This window comes from Eschscholzia californica, unplaced genomic scaffold (genome assembly GCF_041429995.1).
Source record: "Eschscholzia californica isolate CP2 unplaced genomic scaffold, dmEscCali1.0.p SCAF_6, whole genome shotgun sequence".
Classification (NCBI taxonomy): Eukaryota; Viridiplantae; Streptophyta; class Magnoliopsida; order Ranunculales; family Papaveraceae; genus Eschscholzia; species Eschscholzia californica.
The window spans coordinates 34,881,811-34,900,130 of NW_028238483.1; the positions used below are offsets into that span (position 1 = coordinate 34,881,811).

At 36.3% G+C, this 18,320-nt stretch overlaps 3 protein-coding genes across 5 annotated transcripts; 2 read left to right on the forward strand and 1 right to left on the reverse strand.

Moving 5' to 3' along the window:
• Positions 1 to 713: 713 nt before the first annotated feature.
• LOC147534027 (uncharacterized) lies at positions 714 to 3,428 on the forward strand. 2 transcript variants are annotated; one of them, XM_086646127.1, is made up of 3 exons: positions 765 to 1,962; positions 2,091 to 2,488; positions 2,595 to 3,428. In XM_086646127.1, exons 1-3 carry the CDS (start codon positions 872 to 874, stop codon positions 2,723 to 2,725), a joined length of 1,620 nt encoding a protein of 539 aa, XP_086502253.1. In that variant the 5' UTR covers positions 765 to 871; the 3' UTR covers positions 2,726 to 3,428. The 2 variants fall into 2 exon arrangements, with proteins under 2 accessions (XP_086502252.1, XP_086502253.1); XM_086646126.1 differs by having other exon boundaries at positions 714 to 1,962; positions 2,091 to 3,428.
• A 3,346-nt stretch (positions 3,429 to 6,774) lies between these two features.
• Positions 6,775 to 11,173, forward strand: LOC147534028 (putative nucleolar protein 5-1). 2 transcript variants are annotated; one of them, XM_086646128.1, is made up of 9 exons: positions 6,775 to 7,089; positions 7,456 to 7,555; positions 7,667 to 7,708; positions 7,931 to 8,110; positions 8,206 to 8,370; positions 8,916 to 9,116; positions 9,529 to 10,026; positions 10,106 to 10,240; positions 10,553 to 11,173. In XM_086646128.1, the coding sequence occupies exons 2-9, from the start codon at positions 7,478 to 7,480 to the stop codon at positions 10,940 to 10,942; spliced, it is 1,689 nt and encodes a 562-aa protein (XP_086502254.1). In that variant the 5' UTR covers positions 6,775 to 7,089; positions 7,456 to 7,477; the 3' UTR covers positions 10,943 to 11,173. The 2 variants fall into 2 exon arrangements, with proteins under 2 accessions (XP_086502254.1, XP_086502255.1); XM_086646129.1 differs by having other exon boundaries at positions 6,858 to 7,089; positions 7,459 to 7,555.
• Positions 11,174 to 12,887: 1,714 nt separating this feature from the next.
• Positions 12,888 to 16,448, reverse strand: LOC147534029 (uncharacterized). The gene is made up of 9 exons (XM_086646130.1): positions 16,144 to 16,448; positions 15,920 to 16,047; positions 15,492 to 15,664; positions 14,611 to 14,704; positions 14,344 to 14,454; positions 14,152 to 14,241; positions 13,723 to 13,808; positions 13,552 to 13,616; positions 12,888 to 13,220 (listed from the first exon to the last, which is right to left on the reverse strand). Exons 1-9 carry the CDS (start codon positions 16,319 to 16,321, stop codon positions 13,114 to 13,116), a joined length of 1,032 nt encoding a protein of 343 aa, XP_086502256.1. The 5' UTR covers positions 16,322 to 16,448; the 3' UTR covers positions 12,888 to 13,113.
• Between the last annotated feature and the right edge of the window lie 1,872 nt (positions 16,449 to 18,320).

The following is an 18,320-nucleotide window of genomic DNA, read 5'->3' on the forward strand; positions in this document are numbered from 1 at the left end:
CATCTGAATCAAAATGGACCATGGTGATGAACTCTTGCCAAATTCGTCCAACTTTTGTTTAACCATTGAATGACATGGTGGATGGTAAAATTCTCTATTCTCTACAAGGCTAAATTACTCATAATTCATTTAAGCTCGGTTCGATGTGTGAGAACATGTGGATGTACAACACATTTTTTTTCTTTGTGTTTGTAAGCTATGAGAAAAATTGACGCAAGTACTGTAGGCACTTAGCTTTATTGCTATTGGGACATTGTTTAACATCAGTTCTTCGTACATTTTGCAATTACGATTTCTGCGTAGTCCAATAACAATTTTGCAAGTGGCAAATTTCTTAATCATCAGTTCTTCGTCCATTTTGCAATTACGATTTTTGCATAGTCCAATAACATTTTTGTTCTGTAAGCTCTAATTAGAGGCATCAGATGATGCCTTCTGCCAGAGAAGGTAAGTGAGGTGGAGAGAAGGTTAGACAATGGAGGTGGGATGAGAAGTGGAGGAAATAAGAGGGGATGATGCGGCATCAATGTTTGTAAATTTTTTGGGAATTAGTTTCATTTTGGGCCATTAGGGTATTTCTAGAAAGAAAATTAAATTTGTATATCAAACATTTATTGGGGCCAAAACGACAAGTTGGTCAAAAATTGATGGCGAAAACGAAATTAACTGTTGAGATTAACTAACTGGGACAAGAGCCGGTCAAATTAGGACTCGGGATGGTTTTGGGAAGTTTAAATTTTACTAACTACTAAACCAGATGTTTTGTCTATATTTTTTTCCTCACAAACCTAATTTCATTCCATAAACCCTAATCCTAGCTCATACCAGTTTCCATAAACCCTAATCCTATCTCACTGTCTCTTCCTCACATATGGAGAAGAATAATAAGCTTGCAGCAACAACAGTAGAGAAGAGAAGTCTACGTAGTCGTCCACCACTTCCATCAGCAGCTCCATGGTTCTATTTACCTCGTACACAAGGAAGAAATTGCACAAAGAGAATACCAGAGATAGGAAGAAGATCATATTGGCAATCCCCTTCTCATGAAAATTGGTTAGTTATTCTGTGTGATGATAAATCTGAATTTAAACATACCACCAATTCAATTTGGAAATACGGAGATTGCTTTCTTTGGAATCTATTGTCATTAGAGAAAATCAAGTTACCTAATTTACTCAATTGGTTTGAATCATTAGAGAAAATCAAGTTACCTAAGTTACTCAATTGGTATGAATCTGATAAGTATATGATCACTGATTCTATTCTCACCTCCCCTCCCTCAAATAATAAAAGCATGATCTTCTTCTTATTTGAATGGGATACAACTTCTGGAAGTGACTTACTACTGGTATATTGCCGTCCCGGAGACCATCAGTGGAGATCAGAGAAGTTGTTGTCGCTTCAAGATATTGATGACCATATATTTGGTGGATCCTTGATTTTCTTTGGAGATAAATTATATATTTTTTTCCATAATCATTGGCATCTTGAAATCGAAATAGACAACAAAGTTGAGGGTGATACCCTCATGAGACCTTTTTCCACTAGTCCCCACCCAACTTTTTTTGGTGGTGCTGGTGCAATACACTCTACTACCAACCAAAGATTTGTGATATCTTCTGATGAACTATTCATGGTTCACAGACATTACAATTCTAGAGGGTCCAGATCCATAAATTTAGTTGGAATACAAATATTAAGATTGGATTTCTCTTCAATGGTTTGGGAGGAGTTAACAAGTTTAGGCGATCATGTCATATTTCTTGGAGAAAACACTGCAGCTTGTTGCTCAGCGGCAGAATTGGGTCTTGAAAGAGGTTGTATGTTTTATACATTGCCCGAAGATCAGAACTTGTACAAATATGACCTAGAAAGGAAAAGTGTTACCGTTTCATTGCCGTTTCTAAAGCTACCAATGCCTTGTTTAAATTTCGAATTGATCATGATACGTCCAACTGTCAGGTAACTTTGAAAAATACTCCTGTTTATGTATATATAGGTCTTGCTTATTTGTTGGATTGTTTTTTATTTCGCTTATATAAATATTTTTAAATATAGTAAGGTGCTAAACATTATGCCTTAAATTTTAGGGCTTGTGATGGCGGAAGAATGAAAGGTAACAACAACGAAAAGGAAGATGACACAATAGATGCACATCAAAAGAAAATCAGCATAACTAATGAAGAGAAGGAGGTTGATGGGCAAGATAAAGATGGACTAGAACTCGAAGAAGCAAACTCATGTGGTAATCTGAACATGGATATCCTAGCGTTGATAGCAAGTTATCTCCCTCCAGTAGATTACCTCCATCTTCGTGCTGTAAGTAGATGGAATCGGTTAGTATTACCTACATCAAACTGGAGAACTTCTTCTGCGATGATATGTTCACCGATATTATCTTTATCTCCATTGCTGGTATTTTCTGAAGTTAATGGTTCCAGGTACAATTTAGTAGACCCAATGCATAATAATGAGAAGTACATCACTAGTAATCACGAAATTTTATTGGGCGCAACTATCCGTTTCTCGAAAGATGGGTGGTTACTAATGACGAAAGCTGAGATGGATATTTTCTTTTACAATCCGTTTACAAGAGAGTCAATCCAACTTCCGGACTTACCAGAACCACACCACAAGAATCAGTCCTATGGCATGTCATTCTCGTCATCGCCTAAATCTTCAGATTGTAGAATTTTTGCTATCACCAAAGATATGGATTTTATAAGTTCGCAAGAAAATGTTTTCATCTCCTTCATTACTAGGGGACAAGATATTTGGTGGTCGGACCACTATCCGAAGTCGAATATATTTTGCCCGTGTTTAAACAACCCAGTTTTCTGCAATGGAGCTTTTTATTCTCTAGATTATAACGGAAGTTTAGGCGTTTTTGACTGTAATACTTGCTTGTTCAAGGAAATTCTAGCTGGTCCTGCCTACCCGAAGTTGTTGGTTGAGTACGAAAGGAATCTCTTTTTAGTAGATTTAGGGCATGTTGGGCTTTCGATTCGGATATTTAAGTTGAATTTCTCTAGTATGGAATGGGTTAGAGTTGAAAGTTTAGGAGAGCATATGATGTTCATCAGCAATACCTCTTGTATGATTGCAGTTGCTCCCAATAGTAACATGGAGAACAAACTCTACTTACATAGATTACATGGTGATAGCATCATATATTATTCTCTTGAGAAGGATATGTGTTACTCTCTTGGGAGTCAAAGCTCTATCAAGGGTTTTTACGACACGACAGAGATGTTAAATTGTAGTTGGATCCATCCTAGCCGCAACACAACTGTGGAAAAACTTGACTGGTTTCATGTGTAGATAAGCTTTCATGACAAAGCCAACACTAGACTTTTTGTTTATTTATTGTTTATACTTTATATTAGTGTTTTGAATAAATATTTTTGTCAATAAAGTTTGATTCTCAACTCTTTTGAAGTTTAATTATGTATATAAAAAGAATAAAGTTAGTACCAGTTTCTGAAAGAAGATTGACCTACATATTGAAGGAGTTGATGTTTAAATGCTGCTTCCATATCTTTTATCCGTTCCCTCAACATTAAGTCTTGAAGGAACACTATTGGTTGGCCGACATCTTAGAATTTTTACTATGTAATGGAATGGTGCATACATACGATTAGATAATGTAAGATACTTGAAATCCAGCCTATATAGTTCGGTTTTAAACAGATGTAAGATATTTTACAGTTTTTGGATTCATCCATTTAGATATAGTATACTCTCATCGTAAATGTTGGTACTCTGATCATTACGAGTTTGACTAGGGTATGATCATGATCTCAAGTTTTGGTTTATCAGTCAGTGCTAGAATGCCTTCATGACCATGAATTTGATAACCATTCTATTGTGTTTCTCTTTTAAACATCACTGTAGCAACCCAAGTCGAAAAACTCTCCTGTCCACGTTATAATTGTTTATGGAACATCATTTCAAGTATAAAGTGGGGAAGAAGGTAACACCATCACCCATATTACTTGCCCAATTTTCAAGTTTCCAACAAAAAATGTTACAAAAAGATGTCTATATTGTTCCCTCAATTCAAAAAATGAACAGATGATTGAAAATGCTTCAACCTATTCAAGTTAGAGGCAAAACTTGCTTTGCTGAGTACCCACGGATGCAGGAGCTGAACTAGAGAGCATGTTGACTGTGCCTTAAACGTGTTCCATGAAAATTGCTGAAATGTTGAACGCATTGCCAATTAACGAATATAGTCGATGTGTCAGATATCACCCGTAACTGATATGCATCTGAACTCAATATGAACAACTTCGGCAAAAACTCTGCAACATTAGATGTGAAAGCAAGTTACATCCAAGAAGAACAAAGATCTCTCTCTCTCTCACACACATACACACACACGTGCGTGCACACTCTCCTCAGATCATAGTCGCCCTTCTCAAACTGTTTCGTTCCACAGTTGACCTCCAGATCATCTTGGTCTCATGTATGATGAGACTACCCGTCTTAGGAATCCAAAAAGCAAACATTGGTCATGCTGGCCTATATGTCGCTTCATCGAGTCATTAGCTCCCCCCTAACAAATAGAGTCCCAAGAAAACCTATATTCAACATTAGTCTAAACACGTGGCAGAAACCTTGATTCTCGAGAAAACCAGGTACGCTACAGTTTCCTAGTTACACAAAAATGCAATGTAAGTGGAACTTTCTAAACCTCGATCATTATGAGTTTGACTAGGGTATGATCATGATCTCAAGCTTTGGTTTATCAGTCAGAGCTAGAATGCCTTCATGACCATGAATTTGATAAGCATACTAATGTGTTTCTTGAGTGCTACAAGATCTTTTCTTATATGTTTTGATAGCATTGGGCTCAAGAAGATATGCCAACTTAGCCATGTGTGTATACCAACTGAATAAACCAAAGTGACGACGATATCCCTATATAAATTAAGAGAAACAATGGTCATTTTAAAACCTTAACAGTGGACGACATTTTGATTTTCACACATCTGTCTACTTTGTGGAGTCGACTATTTTCTGTGTCAAAGTCACCGCGTTTACTAACCAAGACGAAATACTTGAGTTGAAGGAATGAATTACATCCTCCGCATATCAATTTTGTTTCATATGTTTATCTAACAATGCCTAAAAGATTCATGTAATCCAGAAGCACTTAATTATATCTAATATATCTTCCATAGCTCAATATGATATGATCTCTGATTTGTTTATTGAATCATGATTCGTACTTATTACATCTTGGTGATGTATCCATTTATTTTGTAATGACTTAGCAGAATTGTAGTCAATCTTGGGGGCACACAAATGAAATCCCATCTATAATATTTCCTTATAATCTTTCACATTGTCTAAGGTGAGGCAATCAGCTCGAGCTTATGATGCTATAATGAATTAGTTTCTCTCTGTTCATACCTTATTATGAATAATTTTACTATGTTCACCTTAGGTTTTATTTTAGAAGAGAATTTCGTGAGCAGAAACATCATAATTTGTACTAAATCTTCATCCAAGCATTATGTGTCTGGCCATTGAATAAGTTACGTTACAGTGCCAGTTTATAATAGAATAAGAGATAAGAGACAATTCTTTAGCTGAGTATGACGTAAGTAATGCTTTGCCATCCCCTACATCATCACTTCTCCAAAAGTCCAATACCACTACCACTTCTATATTAATGGTCACTGGAATGGTCACTGCCACTACCACTACCACAGTCCACTAAGGCAACCATCTTTGTCACAATAGTTATCGTGAAATGGTGTCAATAAAGTAAAATGAAATTTTAGTAATGTGTTTAGATGGCGGAATCATGAATCCGCGGATTCACGAGTCTTTGGAATTCATGAATTCAAGTAATATTTTTTAGTTTGTTTGGTAACTAATAAAAATCCTATGATTTATTATTGTTTGAGTAGTTTTAAACGCTTCTTTAAAAAAATATTGAATAACTTTGTTCTCGAACCTCGTTTTTTCAAATATCGTTTCGAGAACTCTCCGTTTCTTCATAATTTTTTTCGAGAACCGTTTTTTTACCTTTAACTTTTTCCGTAAACAATTTTTTTTTTCAAAAAATAATTTTTCTCGAAAGCCGATTTTTTTTCACAAATGTCATGAAAATCGATTGTTTTCGAGCACCGTTTTTTCCTGGAAAAAGATAATTCAGGAAAAAACGGTCTTTATGAAGAAAAAAAGTTTTTATAAAATTTCAGTTATAAAAAACGATTTCTCGGTAAAAAAAAACGGGTCTGGAGGAAAAACAATTTCTAAGAAAAAATCGATTTTTTTTCAAAAAAACGAATTTTGGGGAAAATAATTAATTAGGGAAGAATCGATTTTTGGAAGAAAAACGGTTGTCGGAAAAATCGGGTTTTGAAAAAACGATTTTTGAGGATAAAACGATTTTTTGAAGTAAACAATTATTTTTGGGAAGAAAAATAATTTTTGAGATTTTAAAATAATTATTTTGTAAAAAAAGAATATTCATTTTGTTGATTTTAAGAAAGAAAATTAGTTTTATTAATCCAAAATTATAGGGAGTAGGGTGAGATTTTGGTCGAATACAAATTGAGTGCCGATTTAATGAGCTCAAGCTCACATGGTATTTTATGAGCTTGAGCTCGTGACCGTGGATCTCTTGGAGATCATGCAACGTGAGATAGTGTTCCGCCGAATTTTAAGGAGACGTGAAAATGAACAAAAGATTAATGCCTACCAAATCCTCACTTTTAATAGGAATCCTACTTAAAGAATCGTGCAACCAAATACACCACAATTTCTTTCCAGCTTTCAACCAAAAACCTGCAATGTTACATTTTTGAGTTGGGAGTACATGGCGTGCACTTACATGCCCATGGGTACGCGATAACACCCGATTCTCTTCGGGCCTTAATTAATGTTTGGGTGGGCTTCTAGTTGGCGCTAACTTGAATAGCTCTAGGGTTTCTACTTTACAAATTATATGCCACTCCAAATCCAAACCTCCCTAAAACCCTAATGCTTAAAACCTCAATTTCGTCTTTATTTTCGCTCTCTGGACTCTAACTCCCCCCAACTAGGAGCATTCTTGCACAGAAAACACAACAGGTTCGTTTCTAGGGTTTTTCTTTCTTAAAAAAAAAAATCCCCATTTCTACTAAGACGACTACGTATGTATCTTTGATCGATCAGAAATCAGCAACTTTTCCTATTAAACAGATCATTTGCCTAATTATTTATAACCCTAACCTCTTCAACTAGCTCTACCTCCATCTTTTATTTTTTTTTCCTTTTCAACATTAGAAGCTGATTCTTGGTAGTAGTACAAATTCTAGTCTTTATATAAACCCTAGGTTTCGATCTTTCAGAGCTTACCCTTTTGTGTTTGATGAAGTAAACTTGTTTTAGTAGAACATTAGAGAAGGGTTTGTTGATTAATTCTAACAATATCTTCCTTTTGTTGATCTTGTTTAGTAGCTCCTGAGATTCAAACAAAATGTTAGTGTTGTTTGAAACGCCTGCTGGGTTTGCCCTGTTTAAAGTTTTGGATGAAGGAAAGCTTTCTAAAGTTGATGTAAGAACCATTAGGGTTTTGGTATCTGTAAATTTTACTACTTCCCTTTATATGAAAAATTATTGGTAATAATTGGTTAACTAATTTCAATATGATTTCTCTGTTTTCCAGGACTTGTGGAAGGAGTTCTCTACTTCAGAAACTGCTCGAAAGGTATTATTGTTTGCATTTCGCTCTTATGTTACTGGTTGTTTCCTTTTTTTTCGCCTAGTTTGGTTAGATAAGAGATATAGATTTGTTATTGATTGAAGAATAGTGATGTAGAATCAGTTGGGTGTGATTTAGAACGAACCCGTCATTTCTTGGCACAAATTTGATTGTTCAAAAGCTTTGTATCACACATTTGTGATATCTTTCTATTTTCATCAATCTCAGGTCGTAAAGCTGAAAGCGTTTACCAAGTTTGAGAACACAGCTGAAGCATTATCCACTGCTACGTTGCTTATTGATAGCAAGCCTAGCAAGGGCCTGCGAAAGTTCTTGAAAACTCACTGTGATGGAGAAACATTGGGAGTAGCTGATTCAAAACTTGGAAATGCTATTAAGGAAAAATTGGTAGGTTTGATATTCTATTCAACATGAATCTCTTATCTTTTGTTCTCTCTCAGTACTTGTTTATTAATGTGGTTTTGATGTTAATTTAATTGCAGCAAATTGAATGTGTTCACAATAACTCTGTGATGGAGCTGATGAGAGGTGTCAGAAGTCAATTGAGTGAACTCATATCTGGGTTAGGTGTTCAAGATTTAGCTCCAATGAGCTTGGGGTTATCTCATAGTCTTTCTAGATACAAACTAAAGTTCAGCCCTGATAAGGTAAAGGCTCCTTTGGTTTACTGTCTTACGGTCTGTTTACCTCGTACGCATAATTGTATTCTCTCTCCAATACGCCTTAATTATTTTCCACTCTAAAGCATCAGATGTGTTATATGAGCATTAGGGGTCACTTTGATATCATTTATTGCTGTTTTTCCATTGAGAGAAATGTTTGTGGTGCCATGAGATGCATGGAACGCGGGATGCCCTACCCCCGAGCCAACCTCGAGCAGAACTACTTAAATTATATATATATATATATGTATGTATGCGTGCATGTGTAACTATAAGTTTATTATTCTTCGGCTGATCAAGTATCTTGCGAGTCACTTGGCTGGCTTGAGGCCTAAATAAATTCCTTATCGTCACAAGTAAAGCTGTGCATGTGTCACATTCCTTGGTCTTGCAAACTTTTGCAAGTGTTCAAATCCATTTTAAATGTATGAGTGCCAAATTTGACATTAGAAGACAGTTATGTAACAATGTTTTGACAAAGTTTATTTGGTCATATTATTCAACTAAGAATCTTTTTGTTGTTCCAATAGGTTGATACGATGATCATCCAGGCCATTGGTTTGTTGGATGACCTTGACAAAGAGCTTAACACCTATGCAATGAGGGTTAGGGAATGGTATGGATGGCACTTCCCAGAGCTTGCTAAGATTATACAAGACAATATTATGTACGCTAAATCTGTGAAGCTCATGGGCAACCGTGTGAATGCTGCAGATCTTGATTTCTCTGAGGTACGACCATTTACTTGTGAAAAGTGGGGAGTTTCTATACCGTTTCATAAGCAACTTCCGCATGTCTGTCAAGATCACTCAATAAAGTTTTAATCGACAAATTCTAGCTCAGACTAACACATAAGTTCATGACCAAACAATATCTTACAGTTGAATTTTCCCTATGCTTTAGATTTATGGTTCCAACAGTAATTGCTTTTGTCGAATGTATTTTTATGTTGTCAAACCTGGGTATAGTAGTTAACACCTGACACCTCAACCGGGGCGTAAAATAGCAAGTCTAAAATGTGTAAGATGGCCAGTAGAACATTTTCCGCTTCTTCCATGTCAAGTTTGTTACCTACTGCAGATCTCTCTGTCTTTATCACCTACTGCAGATCTCTGTCTCTAATTGTTCTTTCTGTTTGTTCAGATCTTACCTGAAGAGGTTGAGGCTGAGTTGAAAGAGGCAGCAGTTATATCAATGGGAACTGAAGTCAGTGACCTTGATCTAATCAATATCAAAGAGCTATGTGACCAAGTGTTGTCACTTTCTGAGTATAGAGCTCAACTATACGATTACTTGAAGAGCAGAATGAACACTATTGCCCCCAATTTGACAGCTCTTGTCGGAGAGCTTGTTGGAGCTCGTCTCATTGCCCATGGTGGCAGCTTGGTGAATCTTGCGAAGCAACCTGGAAGCACTATTCAGATTCTTGGTGCAGAGAAAGCACTCTTTCGAGCTCTGAAGACAAAACATGCTACACCCAAATATGGTCTCATCTACCATGCTTCTCTTATTGGTCAAGCTGCCCCTAAACTAAAGGGAAAAATTTCTAGATCCCTAGCTGCCAAAACTGCATTGGCCATTCGGTATGATGCTTTAGGAGATAGTCAAGATAACACAATGGGACTGGAGAATCGCGCCAAGGTATTTTACCTTGTATTTTGCTTTTCTTCTTTCTAAGTTTCTCATATGAACCGACATCTGATTCGAAGTTTTTGAGTAGCTTGAAGCACGACTGAGGGTTTTCGAGGGTAAAGAAATGAGTCGTTCTGCTGGGTCAGCTAAAGGCAAGTCCAAAATCGAAGTCTATGACAAAGATCGAAAGAAGGGCACTGGAGGTCTAATAACTTCTGCTCAGGTAAGAGGGTTGTTCCAGTTTTACTTTCACTTGTCCTATATGACAGTTGTTGCGTTTGTTTTTCAGCAATAACTCTTCTTTACGATATTTTCTTTTCTCTAGAAATCCAAAGAGCAGAAATGCTTGCCGTGATTACCGTTCTTAAGTTATAGCTGTTTTATGCCATTAAGTAACTGTTATGTTACCATAGCCATTTCCTAATTCTGTAATTGTTTTTGGTTGTTTTTACCCCTTTTTATCCGTCTTACCATTATGTAGAAGACACTGGTCCTACATTAGGCATATAACTAAATTCTTTGTATTTGTATGCAGACTTACAATCCTTCAGCTGATGTGGTACTTGGGAAAACGACTGAACAATTAAATGGCAAAAAGGAAGAAGAGTCGGTTCCGAAGAAGAGAAAACCATCAGAAACTGAGGAAACAGAAGAGGCAGCTCTAGCACCAGTCAATGGGGAGAAGGAGAAGAAGAAAAAGAAGAAGAAAGAGGTTGAGGAAACACCAGAACCAGAAACAAACGAAAAGAAGAAAAAGAAGAAAAAGAGTGCTGAAGCTGATCAAAATGAAGATCTGAAAGCTGAAGAGGATGGAGAGGGGACAAAGAAGAAAAAGAAGAGGAAGCACGAGGAGGAAGACGAAGAGGTTGAAACACAAAGCCAGAAGAAGGACAAAAAGAAGAAGAAGAAGAAAAGCGACGAGTGAGATTACAGTATGATGATCCACTCGGGTGACTTGTTTTTTGTAAAAAATCCCTTTATTACGAATTGGTACTAGGGATTTTAGTGCTAGTTTTTAAATTTATTTCTTTTCTATTTCTTGTCTTAGAAATCATCTGTTTGAGTTTTGCGAATGTTGGTCTCTGTCTCTATTTAATACACTGCATTTGAAGGATTAGGTATACATATATAAATACGTATGCATGTATTGACAGAATGTGTTAGCTTTACTGCTTTGTTTGTAGAATATTCAATCTTTTTTTACTTTTCAGTTAAACTCTGAAGGGTCAATAATTTTAGCTCAAATGGTTCTTATATTGGATAATAAGCCAGAAAGTCACCCTTGGAAAGTTTTTTTTGTCAATTTAGTAGTCATATTAGACCTATGTATCTATAGTTCGAGGTGAGGATAGAGCAAGTGAAGACAATTTCCTACTTGGGTGACTTATCTACTCGATCGTCTACTCTCAAGAGGTACCTTTTTTTCCGACAGAAATTTACCTTATAAATGAGCTCCTACACGAAGTATAGTCACCGCATCAATCATGGATTTGAAGGCGGTAACATTTGATAGTCGGACTATTGTAAGAGAAAACTATAATTTTACATAATAATTGATGGGATTTTATTAATGAATTATGAATAGAACAAAACCCAACAAGACAGAAAAATGAAACATCTCCAATCACTGCAAAATTGAATATTCATCGAAGCCTACGTGCCACATATATTCGTCGATGAGAAATCTGAGGTTTTGAACAAAAGATGGTAGCGATGAACATAATAACAACATATATGACGATAACTAGTGTTATTTGTGTGAACACACCGTTACTGTTGTTACCAGAACCAGAACAAGAGAGCTTCATCTTTCCCATCTCAATCTTCTTTCTTAGAATATGACTCAGAAAGGTAGTGGAACACGTCGTAAATTTGGTTCAAGTGCTCTCTTTCATAATATATATATATATATATATATATAATTCTTATGATCACCTAACCTTAAATAAACCAAGTTGACTACACCAATTAGTCTCCAAATCTAGACAAGTCTTCCGTAAGAAACAAAACTAGGCTTGCATCAAGTGCATGTAAAAGAGCATACAGAGTCTTGATTACTTAGTCTAATATTTTCTAGAAGTCTTTAATGATGTGAACATGTCGAGACATTCAACTGCGAGATTCCATATTTTCAACTCTAGTGCGTTTCTACATCTCCAATGCAAGACCTAGATAGTGGAAACCAACTTGGTAAACCCTCCAGCCAAAAGTTGTTAACAATTGTAAGGGAGTTTGGATACACAATCAAGGAAGGTCGGTTTCATCCGCATCCAAAGTGCAACGACCCTTCAAGGAACACATATTTGTTAAGCCAACGACCTTACGATTTTTATGCGAGGAGGTGAGATTCTGTATTTCCTCTTTTGAGTATATTGTACAAGTTATGATGTGAACGATAACAAGAGAACCTATATTATGTGCAAGCATGACACGGGGTTATCAAGAAGCTTGTCAATCAAATTTGGATATTAAATGGGAAACTTTTTCATTCGGTACCTAGGCCTGCCGTTGCTATTCACAAAGCTCTCTTACACTTAACGGATACCGCTTATTCACTTCATTAGTCAAATCTAACTTGAGTTGAGAATGTTCATTTTTATCAGTCCCATGATATCTGTTTTAGCTTGTGTTTAGATTAATTTGATTAAGAGGAGTCACATTTAGCAAATGGGAAAAAAAAACACCACTTTAGTCTATATCTTCTTATAATTGTTTCTAGTGTTTGATTGTAAATTAATTAGTTCTTGCTTCTTTCATGTATCATTTTTCATCTCAATTTCCACCTTCAATTCTGCTCCCACAGTGAGAAGAACACCACATTGGAACCCATCAAAGAAGATTTTCAAGGATGCTATAATAAAACAGATGTGTAAGACTAGAAAATTCATAATTTTGAATTGCTTGTAGTTTTGTACAGATTAGTCTTAAGAATCAGAGTGAGCAGACAAATATTTACATGGAATCATCACAGAACAAGTATTACTAGGAACAAATATTTAACAGCTTCGAAGAATCATGAATACGATAATGCTTGTTCAATGTTTCAGTGTTCTGACTCCTGAAAGTTATTCTGGTCATGAAAAGGAGAATTAGGACCTATTCTTCTATTCCAAGAAATTTGGCAAAGCTTGGGTATTTTGGTTCCCATCCAATTTCTTTACGAGTTTTTGAGTTATTTAATTGCTTCCCCAAGGGGTCATTTCCTGCAGAATAGTATAATAAATTCAGAGGATTAGGTGACAAACTGATTGGAAGAAATATGTTCTCTAAATACAAGTAGTCGATACGGATATAGGATGTGCATCAGCAATATATATACTGAGAGTTGGCCGACGTATCCGCCAGATCAGTGTCCTTAATGTTTTAGTATACAGTATATGTTGGGTAATAGACAAGAGATAAATTGCGATAGACTACTTAAATTGGCAATTACATACTACTATCAGCCGTACATTTATCATATCAACGATGAGGAGTTTATCCGATGTCTGGATCTGGATATCAACTAGATAGCTTTATATACTAGAAACGTACCTGTGAACGCCTTAAATGTGTCACTGTACTTCCCACTTCTTTTGACCAAATCCATTATTTCTTGCCTGGAAGAAAAAGCAACATTTGAGGAAGACAAATACTATTAGACAGGGGTTTGGGGAAATTTGATTGGAAGTGTGAGTATGCACAGTATTAGCCTGGTAATATGACCTGGATAAAGGATGATTATCACAACCCAAGAAAATTCGACCTCGCAGTTTTTTCTTTAGAATTGCTATCGCCAGGGAAGCTGCATCCTGTAACATGCAAATAAGAAGTCAAACCCGCACATATATGAAAGCTTTGAATATATACTAGTAAAACATAGCAAATCTAGATGAAAAACTACTCTTTTTTTCCTTCTTTCTTTTGTAAGGGAGAAAAAACAATCCATATGAAACTCGTAAGAGACGGTGCTTCTTAGAGTAGCTTCTTGAATCAATACATGTCAGCTGAAGTACTTCAGATCGGAGTTCTTGCAGCTTTAATCTTTACCAAATTTAACAAATCGGAGTAAATTTGTAACTTGTGCCTCGTGGAGGTCTTAGCTTATGTAGCAATAGTATTAGACAGAAAAATGCAGAGTTAGAAGGCTATGACCTCGTAGTGAATAAGATTGAGGATATGATCTGGATTAGCTTCAACAGTCCCTTTCGCCAACCAATAAACATGTGCCCCTCTATCCGAGTTGTATAAAAATATTAAGGAAAAACTTCAAACTTAAAGTAGAGTGGAGACAAAAATAAAGCCTTCTTTTCCTAACAAAGCACTGATAATAATTTGTAAAGATATATAAAGGCCTGCTAGTCTAAGAACACAACCACCAGCCTCCAAGACTTCTTTTTCCGCCTTCAGAAGAACATCTGTTCGAGGGCTTCTCCCAATTGGCACTACCGGGGAATCCTGCATAATCATTCACATAAAAGTTTTCTGTAACACCAATAATTCACATGAAGTTTACTCAAAACAACACCACGAAGTTTCCTAGTATATCTTTATAGTGATATCGTCTTTATGACCATAAAAGTTATCCAACATCATTGAAACTAGATGTAGCACCTCATCACATGATCCGTTATCGTTGCAGTCATAAGGAGCGGAACTTGATGTAAATAGAAATGACCCTTCACCATTCCAGTTTGATGCAGCAAGCCTGCGTATTTTTCCTCACTTCAAGTCAGCCATTAATGTACTTTTCTTTTGGATTCATAAAATGCATATAACTGGTTTTGTTTATAGTAAGTTTTTTTAAAAGAACCATGTAATTACAGTAAGAGCATCTATATTTCATTTCCAACAGAAGATTGAACCAACGAGTACCAGTAGTCAGATATGTCCTAAACGAACCAAGTTAGCATCTAGACACTCATCCGTAACTAAAATTGAGGCCTCGGCTTGAGTCTTTTGGAAGTTTTGCGAAATAGACGAAAACGGAAAACCCATGACCGACATTGATGTGGCACGTGAAGAATTGTCACTTACTCTTACAACTTACTTTTTACATATGTAATAATGGGACTCCCTTTTTTAACATTTTTGCCATATAGGGCACTTGTACTCAGTTGAGTGGGTAGAAACTAGAATATGAGCTTATATCATATAATTTTAATGTCTTTTGTGTATACTGTAACAATAGCTGATCAAATTTAACAATAAAGGTTTAAAATTGGAGGGCGTACAACTTTAGATAAAAAAAAAAGTATGTATATAATCCCGTCACATTCTCCATTTGGCGTTTTCTGTCACATGCATGATATCTCGTACAAATGTTGAATACTAATGTTCACGTATGGGTTTTTGTTACAATAATTTTATTACTATAAGTAAGAAAAGAAAATCAATTGTGAATATACTCAGAGAAAAACTCAATCCAATATGTACCTTAAGTCGAAAAACCATGCCATAGAAACATAAAGCGAAAAAGTCAATCCAATATGTACCTTAAGTCGCCAGGATAATCAGCCGTGTGGGTAGGTGGAGCACAAAAAATAACATAAGGAAACTTGTGAGTTAATTCTTCACCCCTTAGTGCCGGAATGATCCCAATCTTGATCAATTCATCATGGTGATTGCTGGTCATCGTTTGACCATATATTTTACAACCCGAATGTTCCTATAAACAAAGAAAAGCTTCAGTCTGGGTTCCGACACAACTCGATTTAGACATATAATTTAATCAACCCCTTTATGTTAAGATAAAGGGTTTACGATTTTTGACCTAGTATTTGGAAACTCTGCTCCTCATCAACGAATACTTTTGAGGGGTATTAGTTTGTAAAAATCTAATATATACTTGATATAATAATAATAATAATCAGTAAAACCAGGTCTTATAAATCAGAATTAGAGATGGATGAATTACAACAACCTTCAGCCATTGTTGGGCTAGGATGCGACCGAGAACACCTGGACCAACTATTAAAAGATCATTTTGTCCTATTATCAATCCAGATGAAGATTCTTCCATTATCTGATCACTACTAGTAGGTGGTGCTCCTGCAAATGAATACTAGTTAGTTTATATGAGTTAGAGAGAGAGAGAGAGAGTTATGCAATAATTAACACAAGAAAAGAAAAAGAGATAGTGATCACCAATAGATGAAGAAGAAGAAGAGGGTCGAAGAGCCATGAAGAGTTTATTAGGTTGAATTGTAAAATTAGGGTTTGTGGAAATTGGGAAAGTTGAAGAGGGGAGAGAGAGTGAAAGGTGATTTGGATAGCGTCGAAAGGTGATAGGTGGTAAAGTTAAAGCAGGTAGGATTTCCATCATTTATGAAAGAAAGAGATAGAGAGAGAATGATTCTTCTGTATTATTAGCTCGAAGGTCGTGCCTGGTCAGGGGTAGAAGGATATCTTTCTCCATTCCTATTGGCTACAAAGAATTACGTGCTCCCAACTAGGGGTGGGAATGGGGCGGGTGGGGACGTCCACGGGCACTTGAAGCATCGGGCCGGGCGGGCCGGGCACGAAATTTCAATGGCTATTAGGGTAAGCGGGTTAATCGGACGGGCAATTTTGAAATTCGTCTTGCCCATTACCCGCCCAAGCCCATTAAGAAGCTCGGGTAGTTCGGGTATGGGCGGGCGGGTAGCGGGTAAGCTCATTACTTGAAAAAATTCACTTTTTCATCTCTTTTTTTATAAAGTCTCCAAACACCTCCTAATTCTAAAGAGGCAATTTGAGATTAAAATTAGACATTATTTTTGTTGTTCTTTTTAGAAATTTAATCTCACATTAATAACTAATGAAGAATGTTCATGAAATATAATACAAACTTATCCCTCTCTTTGATCCTCCAAAGTCAAACACTACTTCAATAACCTACTAGGAATTCTCTTGGGTCATTGCAAAACAATGCATTCGTCGTATGGTTGTCCTTAAATATATTGTTTACCGTCTTAACTAGGCCTAGCAACATGGAATGTTGGGCTTCATCAACCCAAAAAGATGATGTAATTTGATTGGTTATCATTGGGCGACGTTAAGTGGGTACGGGCATGGGCGGGTGCGCGGGTAGAGGTTTTAACCCATGCCCGTCCACCAAAACTTGGCGGGCTGGGCGGGTTATGCCCGCGATGGGCACGGACGTCCATGGTCCTCGGTGGGCTCGGGTGCCCGTAGACGGGTGCGGGTTCATGGGCAAAATTCCCACCCCTACTCCCAACATAACTTTTCCTACAAAAATCAATTTTTATTTTATACACCAAGTTTACATGACCCCCCTTAACAAAAAAAAAAAAAGTTTACATGACCCCTTCCTCGGACTCCCACTTGAACGGTCTTGAGAGGGACAAAGATTTTCTCTACACGTGACTAAACATGTAAGGGGAGAGAAATTCTTGTTTCGCTCGCAAGCGGTTCAAATAGAAGTCCAATGATTAATTACTAACTACTACTAGAAAATTGTGATATTTGATTCCCCATGATGTAATGTGTTACATCAGAGTATATGTGGGAGTATTTGATTCCCCTTTCATCTAACTAACCAAGACAATGCTTCAACTACTCCCAGTCCACGACTGCTCACCGGCAATCTTGAACTTTTGTACAATTTGGGAATTATGTAGTTTATATTCAAATACTAAAATTCGACTTCAACTCATTACATCAATTTTAATTTCATATTCTAAAAATGTAATGGTTAGTATAAACCAATCAAAAGATTGCCTGTTTGGTAACTCATATTAATATGATTCTACCCATAAGTGACCTCATTACCAATTTTAGTGCCATAAAGTACGTAAATTTAGATCGGTATTCACCTTATTTTGTAACTAATAAAATCACCTTATACAAAAGGAAACCGTAAAAGAAGCTATGAGAAAGGTACGTTCAGTAAAATGTAGACTACGATGAAATTTTTCCTAGAGAATTGAAAATGAAAAACAAATAGTACTAGAAGCACTACAAGCTTATTACCACCATCGAATTCCGATAATGGAGCTTTATTACAAATCTCTTTGAGTGGATTTGAAGAATCACTAAAGGGCTAAGCTTATTACCACCATCGAATTCCAATAACAACTAAATTCCGTTGAAAGGCAACAAAAGTAACCATAATTTTGTGGAAATCATGAGAAGAAGCCCAACGTTTGCAATAACTTAAGCATTATATTTTTATGATTTTCAACAAATTTCCAAGGGAGACAATGGTGTACCTAAACGAGGCCTAAGCTATTACGAAAATGAACGAGGCCTAAGCTATTACGAAAATGACTGTTACTCTAAAAGAAGTTTATGAGATAGTTTTTGTCTTTGACCCCTTAATG

Excerpts from the sequence above, each read along its gene's own strand:
- LOC147534029 (XM_086646130.1), bottom strand. The coding sequence starts at position 16,321 with ATGATGGAAATCCTACCTGCTTTAACTTTACCACCTATCACCTTTCGA. Across the intron at positions 14,455-14,610 it reads ATAACGGATCATGTGATGAG|GATTCCCCGGTAGTGCCAAT; the intron begins GTGCTACATCTA and ends ATGATTATGCAG. Across the intron at positions 13,617-13,722 it reads GATAATCATCCTTTATCCAG|GCAAGAAATAATGGATTTGG; the intron begins GTCATATTACCA and ends TTTTTCTTCCAG.
- LOC147534028 (XM_086646128.1), top strand. The coding sequence starts at position 7,478 with ATGTTAGTGTTGTTTGAAACGCCTGCTGGGTTTGCCCTGTTTAAAGTT. Across the intron at positions 7,556-7,666 it reads GAAAGCTTTCTAAAGTTGAT|GACTTGTGGAAGGAGTTCTC; the intron begins GTAAGAACCATT and ends TCTGTTTTCCAG. Across the intron at positions 8,371-8,915 it reads TAAAGTTCAGCCCTGATAAG|GTTGATACGATGATCATCCA; the intron begins GTAAAGGCTCCT and ends TTGTTCCAATAG.
- LOC147534027 (XM_086646126.1), top strand. The coding sequence starts at position 872 with ATGGAGAAGAATAATAAGCTTGCAGCAACAACAGTAGAGAAGAGAAGT. Across the intron at positions 1,963-2,090 it reads ATGATACGTCCAACTGTCAG|GGCTTGTGATGGCGGAAGAA; the intron begins GTAACTTTGAAA and ends CTTAAATTTTAG.